Raw genomic sequence first — 8,812 nt, 5'->3', positions numbered from 1 at the left:
TATTTTAAAAATATTATTATTTAATTTTTCAAATTTTGTATTACTTTAGGCATTTATATTTTTCCTGTCAATGAATCATGAATGGAACGTATAGCAAAGTGGAAATTTTTTAAATAATGCTATCAATACTTGAGACGGTGTATGAACTTAAAATATAGGTATCGGAAAAGATAATGTAACAAAAGGATTCTAAGAAAATGACGAGAAATCGTAATGATATCCAGAAGGTACCCATTTTAATTAATAATTTTTTTCTTATTTATAAACTCTGTTAAAGAAAAATGCGGTTTAAAAAATAATGACAAGATTAATGTGAAGTTGATATTATTAGTACAAGTTAAGCGTCGCGGCTCGTGCTGAATAGGATCTCATAGCAGAAGATCGCGCAGTCAAACAAACTACGAAGTAACTAGGAGTTTTTTCATTCATAAACTTACATTGATACGATCGCGTCTGAATATTTATGAATGTAAAAGTCAAAACGCTCGGTGCGTAGTGTGACGCGACCTCGCAGAGCAGTGAGATCTACTTCAGAGGGTGGAAGTTTAACGAGGCCTATATATGACCTAACTAGAAAGTTAGACTCGCTGGCCGTGGAAGATCTGAACCTGGAGAGTGCAGGAATGACGAACCCGCTCAGACAAGCAATCAGGTCAAGAAGTGAGGGTGTTCCAAGTAACCTTTAATTGGCTGTTATGTAATACCCTCTGATGTCGTTTATGATAAGCTACCCACAGGTATTAACCCTTACAAACAGACGGAACCTCTCAGCATTCCATGGATTCACCGCGCGGGTGCCGGTTCATCGTGTTGCAGGGAGAGCAGCTTCAACAGTGCCTGGGACTTGCACCCAAGCAAGCTCTACCTAACCAGATTTGAAACGAACCTACTAAAGGGCTGCCTTCGAAGTACGTTCTAAGAATGAACTAATGTTAATTCTAGACGACTGATTACGACGAACCTATTCTTAGTGAGTTCGTTATGGAGCTCGTAATATTTGTTGACCTTGATGGCATGGTCTTTGGGGATGTTGGTTTCCCAAGGAACCGTCAGCTCTATTATCACAACGCGCTTTAAAATTCGTGAATACAAAAATATGTCTGGTCTGGAGGCCGCGCGCAAATACCCTCTGGGATATTGTATTGTTTCTCATATATATCCATCACTGTAGTCCAATCCGAAGCCGCTTTAAGGATAGAGTAAGGCTAGACGTTTGATTTTTTAACCCAAAAAATAGATAACTTTCTTAATTTACGTTAATTAAACAATAGTTATTGTTTTAGTGAAGCCCACCATGATAATTAAAGCTCTGTTGATATCCCTTTGGTAGTTTCGGAGATTATCCCTCAAAAGCTATCAGACAAACACGCAAACTTATACACAGTAGTTGTATTGGATCAATTACAATAACATAATCCATGAACAGGCAGCTATTAAATATATATTTTATGTATCTTTCTCAACGCTTACATTAATATAAATACAATTAAAGCGTCCTTTTAAAAAACTCCTATAGATTATCTATATAATAAAGCATTTATTTTAAGTACAATTATATAATTTGATTGGTCTAATAACCTGCACCGATTTTGATAGAAATTGTACAAAGGCATATACATAAAAAGTTAACGACTTAGAATAATTGAATAGACATAATTACTTTAGTACATTTCTCTAAGCGAGAGGTTATTAATGACATTCTTCTTGATAGAAGTTCATTGTGAAGGTTGCCGCTGTTGTGATGACGTCATAGAGCCGTTGAAACTTGGATGTAAATATGTTAAGTAATTTAAATAACTAACCTTGATATATATTCAAGAGAAACGCTTCAAAACATACAGCCAATATGTTAATTAAAATTGCGATACCAAATGAAATGTTGCGTAATTTTCCTTTTGATATCTGTTGTGCAACTGTTGGTGCCATTGACGACAATCTTATTATTTTAGTCTCATTGCTGTAAACCTGAGATTTATGCGTTTTGATATCAAAATGTATGTTTTTTGACCGACACTAACACAATTTATGATTAGTATAATATTAATGTTGAGTAAATAATAAGGAAATAAATTATCTTTAACGACTACCGATTTAATAGCAGTTGATACTCAATACTTTTTTGGAATCTGTACACATGTAAGCATTATGTAGGAATTCAATAGCGTTTTTGTATCAACATGAATTAGAGTTACATCAGTGATTTAATTTTATTACAAAGTTCCTGTTTTAAAAACTTTTGTATTCACGTTGTACGAAATTTAAATAATCTTGAATAATTTCGATGTTATAGCTAAGATCAGTCTGACTACACACGAATAGATCAAGGAATGAGGAACTGTTAACTCTCCGTGTGTAGTGTGACGAGGACAGCTTGGCTGAATACAGCACGTAGATTTTTTTTCAGCAGCAAATATCTTCCTTATATTAATGATATCTAGCGAAAACATTATCTAAATCAAAAGTTTTATAATAATCTGTCTTGCTTTATGATAGACGGACACGAGTCCCACAATATATAATATATTGATATCTATAATGGCTATAAAATCTATTTTTAAATTAAACATATAGTTATTATTATCCGGATTACATTATTACTCGACGTGATGATGAAACATAATGATTACACATTTATATGTATATATAGTTTGCTTGTCTGTATGCATACGTTACGTATCATTCTCTGTGTCATTATCGTTTCTGTGGTCACGTTATTTGTTACATTCGCACAAACTTCTTGTGGTTGACACTTCCATCATTTTCGTTTCAAACGACCATACAAGTTTTATTTAATTTAGAAGGTTTTTTTAAATTATTTTTATTGTGAATTCCTGTCACATCTCCAGATAGTGGTTAGTGGTTACTTACTAATTTAAACTAAAGTGCTATTCAAAATAATCATGTATCCTTAACACTGGTTTGTGTCACACTAAATACGATCTTTTTCACGTTTTTCATTCAATGACATACGTTAATACTATAAGTGAGGAGCTTAATGAATGAAAATAGAAACGCTCCGTCTGCAGTGTGGTTGTACTGGCTTGGGGTCAGTATTTTGTCACAAGTATGAGAGAGCTAGTCAAAGGTTTGTGTACCCAGACTCAAAAGAGAAAAGCAGATAACAGACAATTTAATGTACAGAGAAAGGATACGAAGATTCCTTATCACCAAAGATGGGAGAGGTTTTTAAAACGTTTTCTCTGCCTCTGTTTTAAGAATTTTCAGTAAAAATATTATTATAAATGTACACGATTAGGTAAATCACACCTTATATTACGTTTGTGGGTCTGAGCCGCGCTCTGAGTCGTTAGTCATAACATCGTAATTTAACTTTGACCAAGTTACGTTTATATGAGATTTATCGTGAACTATGTCGACTTTTCCTGTTGTAACGTTTAAAATACCGTTTCCGGTGTAATTGTTAACTATAGATGTAGTTGAACTGTAGTTGTAACTAGTTGTATTGTTTCTCTTTACATTCTTATACAACACGTACTCTTGGTAACCATAGTATAGTCTTGTTGGAAACCAAAGATACATCAATATATAATCCTCTCAAGTCGCGACGTCCCGCTACTGGATGATGTAATTTAATCTGTTTAGTAAACAGCGTTCATCCCATCACACATATATTCTAAGCTTAAATATAAAAAAACAAAAAGGTTATTGATAAGTACTATATAAATTTGAGACCTGCTAAAAAAACGTAACTTTATTTATGTATTTACTTGTTTAAAATAAGGAAAGAACTTAGATGAAATTTATAGAAGTTTTAGTCCGAAATAAAAATCCCACGACATCAGAGAAGGGAAGGGCACGTGTTTATTAATAAGAACATGTTTTTGACGTATTTATTTTTTGCTCAAAGCTTCCTTGAACGTGCTCGCTGCGGCGGCGGCGGCAGCGGTCGCTGCTGCCATGGCTGCCTCCAGAAACTTGGGTGCCTCTGCTGCAAGTGTTTTGGAGAAATCCTCAATAGATTTCTTCTGTTCGTTCGCCAGTTTGCCAATGGCTTCCTGGAACTTGGCCAGCTCGACGTTGGAAGCGTCTTTAACGTCATCAAAGAGGTGCCTCGCCTTTTCCTCGGTGACCTTTGCGCCGTCCACTATTTTAGCTGTAATATGTTAATCACATTTACCAAACATCAATTGTGCTCAAGGAAACTCCTCAACAGAATCTCTGGTAAGATGCTTTACGTTATTTTAGAATATACTCTTTTTTCTTATTAATGACGTAGTTTATAATTAAAATATTAATCATATTTAATAAACGTAACAAATAAATAAAAATATTCGTCAGCATTACATGGAAATTGGTGTAAAAATTTAAATTTTTACCTAAAAAACAAACATTACAGATTTCCAAACAAGAATTCCGTGCCATTAATATGATGTTACGTCAAAATTAATAAATATTGGACGGAAAAACCAGGCAGCAAATACATAAATTGTAGTCTTTAATATTCCCTGTATTTCAAACGGCCACGCGTGGGGAATCCCCTCCGGAGGTCATTGACCTCTGTTACTCACAATCCTTCATCCACTGCACCAGATTGTCGACCGAGTTCTGGTTTTTTCTCTCCAGCTTCCTGAACGCGTCCTCCATGACACAAAACTAATCCAAATCGGACTGCAATACAATATATTACTAACAATTTATTTTCTCGCTTTGTTTATGTCCTGACAATAATTGACATGTGTATATTTTTTAATGTTATTCTACGAACGTCACTGTATACGTAAACTGCGCTTGTGTGTTATAGTCACAAGCGACCACAAACAGATAATTTAGTATTTTTCTAATATATAATATCTGTTTACCTTATGAGTTTCCCTGAACTTATGAATATTTAAAAAATGGAGACATTTCCTTTACACGGATTTATTAATTTGAAACACAATACGAAATATTATTTTAGTTTTCAATCGCGATTGCCGGAGCGCGTCTAGTGTCGGTGTGTGACCCGGTTAAGAAACTATTTCGTGTTCTAGCGTGATTTATTTTCGGTTGAAATTCGTCTGCCCGTGATCGCGGATGCTGAAAAGTAACCGAAGCGTCGGGATTATGTAGTTATAACCAAAAGTAAAGCACTCGTAGTGTATCCGAAAAATGTTAGTTACTCTAAAGTCTTAGATCTCATTATTCCATGTCCTTCTCATTTCTTGTATTTCACTTATTATAACGGGTTTGACGCTCTCAAATCTGTTCAAGAGCACTCGGATGTCTCGTCTCGACTCCCTGGACAGTATACCCACCAGCTGTATGAACTTAACCATCGTCAGGTGTTCTCTGTTAGGCGCGAGACGCTCGTAGGAATGTACGAACAGCTCCTGTGTGATGAACCTTCCGTCTATGATGCTGCAAGCTTCGAACCACTTCATCACCACGTCAAACTCAACTCCTTGTCCTCTGCTGGCCCCGCGCAGTACTGTGTACATTTCTTCTAAATTCATTGTAATATCGTAAATAATATAATTGAGCCAAAATTGACGTTTTTCCCGACATCTTCGAGATGGCAACGCCTGAATGTTAACTAGTTTATAAGTTTTGATATTCTCCCTAAAATTCAAAGGTCATCAACCCCATATCCGTTCCATATTTACGTGGTCGCCTTTCCAATATAATCATCAGTTTCCGTGATCGTATAACAAACACAAACGTGTTTAAATAACAATAACGAATTATATATTTACTGTTTAAAATATTCTATGTATCGTTGCCTCTCACTTCACTTACACTACTCAACTGTCCCGATAGCTCAGTTGTTACCAACCGGCTCGCGACATCCCGGCGGTAGCGGGTTCGAAATCAAAGACGATTTTTTTGGGACTATGGGAGTATAACTCTCTATAATCTAATGATCTGTATAAAAAGAATGAGGAATATAATCACGGAACTATAAAATGAGAAACTAATAAAAATAGTTAGTTGCAAATGTTGGCGAAACTATCAAGTTCAGGGAATAAGAAATTAAATTAATACGATTTGATAATTATATTAGTTAGTATAGATAATGTATAGACGAGATGCCGGACGAGATATAGTCCGCCGTGAGAATAAAACGCGCATCAGTCAATGATGATTTAAATTATGTCCAATAAGACCAGCGGACGCGAACCCAGCCTGTAACGCGACATGCGATAGACCAACGGAAAGCCTTGGAGGGATATAAAAAAAATCAACCACGCACAGATTGTATATATAATTTATTTCCATACAAAAATATAATACACATCTATATATTTACAGGAGTAAAGTTCGAAAAGACACACACACAGCAATACTGATCAGACAGTCTGTAGACGTATGGGGCTCTGCACGCAACACTCGCTACGGGCATAGATAACAGAAACCACACCCGTAGGGGTTGAGACGGCGGCCACGACGTTAGCCTCACTTGCGATACCAAATAATAATATATTTTTTATATAAATCAGGTATATATTTTGTACATAACATTGGTAACGTGACATCAGCTGTGGACAGCTGCTCCTAGCTCGACCTCTTCGGTATGAAGGAGACGGTCAGCAGGTCGTCCTCCTCGCGCAGGAGGAAGTCGTCGGTGGACTTGCTGCGGGTGAACAACCTGATCGAATAAGGAAAATACATTACAACAATACCACGTGTGTGGAGGAGCAGCGAGAACCAAAACTATATCACGTGCGGACACAAAGGAATCAGAAAAAAAATCCCGAACAACACCCTGTATATATAACATACATAGTGCGGAACACGTGTTAGAAAATACACAAAGTGCTATATAAAAAGCTGGACAAATATATATATATATATATTATAAATTATAATAAATGCACAAAAATCATAATTTTAACAGGAATTGAGAAAATAACTCACACGAAGCCGACACACGGGACGCACACATTGAAAGGAAATAATATATAATGATTATTACCGTCAGCACTTTACGAGCGGCGACGTGAGAGAGACGCGACTTCTGTGAGAGAGCGACAGGTAGAGATACACGGAGATACACAGAGATAGGCAGAGATAAGCAGAGATAGACAGAGATAGGAATCTAACTAATGCTTATATATGTCTACCGATTCATGATTTAGTCAAATTGATAATTATAAATAGTAAGAGTGACGTTTGTTATATACGTCGGAACAAACATACACACATATAACTACAATAAGCTTCTTGTCTATTGTATTGACATTTTTGTAAGGAAATTTATATATATAGAAATATAGAGATTCATTTTTAAGATATCTCATCTCATGTTAGACGGGTAACCTTACCAGATGTGTCCGTTCACTACGAACAGACAGTTCAAAGGTTAAAATTAATGTGTTAAACTCAAAACTCGCTGTATTCAGTTTAACTATTATACAAAAAACTTCTGTCATTTTTTAGTGCAACGCTGAAGGCGGGAGGTGAGAGTATATGTATGTGGCGATGTCCTCACTTGGCCAGAGGCGTGCCTTTGTCCTGAGGGTCCAACTTCTCGTCCAGGCCGCGGTGAACCGCCACCGCCTCCAGCTGCTCCAGCTGTTCCTGGTGTAAGGACTGGAGATACTCTGGAGTTTTCAGCTGCTCCATCGTCGGCTTCCTGAAGCTGAGATCGTGAGTTTTTCGTTTATTAGTCAAATAATTCATCAGCTATTTTATTACTAATTTTATTATAGAACTAATGGCAGGTATAGTATAATAAACATTTTGTTTCCCGACAGTCTCCTAACACATACGTCTTCAGCAGCAGGCTGGAGCACACCACGGACACCGAGCTCATGGCCATAGCAGCGGACGCCATCCACGGCTGAAACACGTTATATATGATGTTAATGTTGACTCCCATGTCCAGGGCTGCTCCCGGTGATGTCTTACAAGACGGCTGAAGTTATATATAGCCGTATATATACTTAAATGTTACCATTGCATAATCACAATGGTTCCTTATTATAATTATTATAATCAGTCGTAAAAATACTTCTAAGGATTGTATTATAGTTAGTTCGGCACAGATGGCGCCACTTGTATGCGTATTGGAACAGTGCCCATCACGTGTTACACGTCACTGGCGCCCCGGAAGCGGCGTGTGTTCACCTGGAGCTGCAGGCCGTAGAGCGCGAAGGCTCCGCTGGCCAGCGGGATGCCCAGCAGGTTGTAGACGGAAGCGAACACGAAGTTCATCCTGATGCGGCGCACCGTGACCCGCGACAGCTGCAGGCACGACACCACGTCCAGCAGGTCGCTCTGATAACAACCGGTTACTTCATGCACATGTTTCGCTAACCTCGTGTGTACCAGGCCTAAGACCTCGCCGAGTATTCATGTGAATCAAACTAATATTTTCGGATGACTTTGCCTTATTTTATTATATTTAATTGTTTTTCATCTCGTCTGTCTGTCTGTCGGAGTGAAGTACTCGAAACGTCGGGAGTATGTAATTTTTAAAAATAATTAAATAGGCGTAGTACATTCGAAAATATAAGTGTTATTTAATCTTGTGTGTGTTTGTTCGTACCCTCATAAGCACTAAATCGGCTGCTTCCACGGCCACGTCCGTACCGCTGGCGATGGCTACACCGACATCAGCTCGAGCCAGCGCCGGGGAGTCATTGACACCGTCACCCACCTGGGGCACAGGAAGTGACGTCATTGGATACATTATTGAAGAGGAAAAAGACGCGGGTAGAGCCGCTGATCAGCCAGGACTCTCGTAGTCCTTAATTGTCAGATTAATTGGTATTAATAGTTTTGTATGAGAGGTTATCAATCTTATTTCAACTGCTGTCCTCTTTGAGAATAAACTATTTTTTAAATCGCCCTCTCACCTACTGTAAAACCA

General features: G+C 37.5%; 3 protein-coding genes and 1 long non-coding RNA gene across 17 annotated transcripts in view; 1 reads left to right on the top strand and 3 right to left on the bottom strand.

Moving 5' to 3' along the window:
* Nucleotides 1-2,688: 2,688 nt before the first annotated feature.
* LOC133319825 (uncharacterized) lies at nucleotides 2,689-8,467 on the top strand. 2 transcript variants are annotated; one of them, XR_009753313.1, is made up of 5 exons: nucleotides 2,689-2,852; nucleotides 3,869-4,182; nucleotides 6,250-6,972; nucleotides 7,378-7,587; nucleotides 7,695-8,467. It is a non-coding gene; the product is annotated as an uncharacterized LOC133319825 (long non-coding RNA). The 2 variants fall into 2 exon arrangements; XR_009753314.1 differs by lacking the exon at nucleotides 2,689-2,852 and adding an exon at nucleotides 2,893-3,085.
* Nucleotides 3,800-4,966, bottom strand: LOC116776695 (uncharacterized). The gene is made up of 3 exons (XM_032669950.2): nucleotides 4,821-4,966; nucleotides 4,530-4,629; nucleotides 3,800-4,114 (listed from the first exon to the last, which is right to left on the bottom strand). Exons 2-3 carry the CDS (start codon nucleotides 4,603-4,605, stop codon nucleotides 3,852-3,854), a joined length of 339 nt encoding a protein of 112 aa, XP_032525841.2. The 5' UTR covers nucleotides 4,606-4,629; nucleotides 4,821-4,966; the 3' UTR covers nucleotides 3,800-3,851.
* On the bottom strand, nucleotides 5,130-5,747 carry LOC133319824 (uncharacterized). The gene has a single exon (XM_061525636.1). The coding sequence runs from the start codon at nucleotides 5,451-5,453 to the stop codon at nucleotides 5,130-5,132; it is 324 nt and encodes a 107-aa protein (XP_061381620.1). The 5' UTR covers nucleotides 5,454-5,747.
* Nucleotides 6,192-8,812, bottom strand: part of LOC116776693 (copper-transporting ATPase 2) — a 30,601-nt gene continuing 27,980 nt past the window's right edge. For 12 of the 13 annotated variants that reach the window (XM_061525629.1, XM_061525623.1, XM_061525625.1 and 9 more), the window contains 5 exons: nucleotides 8,489-8,599; nucleotides 8,068-8,217; nucleotides 7,710-7,780; nucleotides 7,430-7,579; nucleotides 6,192-6,586 (listed from right to left, as the gene is read on the bottom strand). In XM_061525629.1, the coding sequence (XP_061381613.1) occupies nucleotides 6,493-6,586; nucleotides 7,430-7,579; nucleotides 7,710-7,780; nucleotides 8,068-8,217; nucleotides 8,489-8,599 (576 nt within the window). In that variant the 3' untranslated portion in view covers nucleotides 6,192-6,492. Of the gene's footprint in view, nucleotides 6,587-6,913; nucleotides 6,956-7,429; nucleotides 7,580-7,709; nucleotides 7,781-8,067; nucleotides 8,218-8,488; nucleotides 8,600-8,812 lie in introns of all 13 variants that reach the window. The other variant, XM_061525634.1, reaches the window with a different exon arrangement.

This window comes from Danaus plexippus, chromosome 30 (assembly GCF_018135715.1).
Source record: "Danaus plexippus chromosome 30, MEX_DaPlex, whole genome shotgun sequence".
Taxonomy (NCBI): Eukaryota; Metazoa; Arthropoda; class Insecta; order Lepidoptera; family Nymphalidae; genus Danaus; species Danaus plexippus.
Note: the sequence above shows the minus strand (reverse complement) of the source record. Positions and strands in the feature narration are given on the sequence as shown.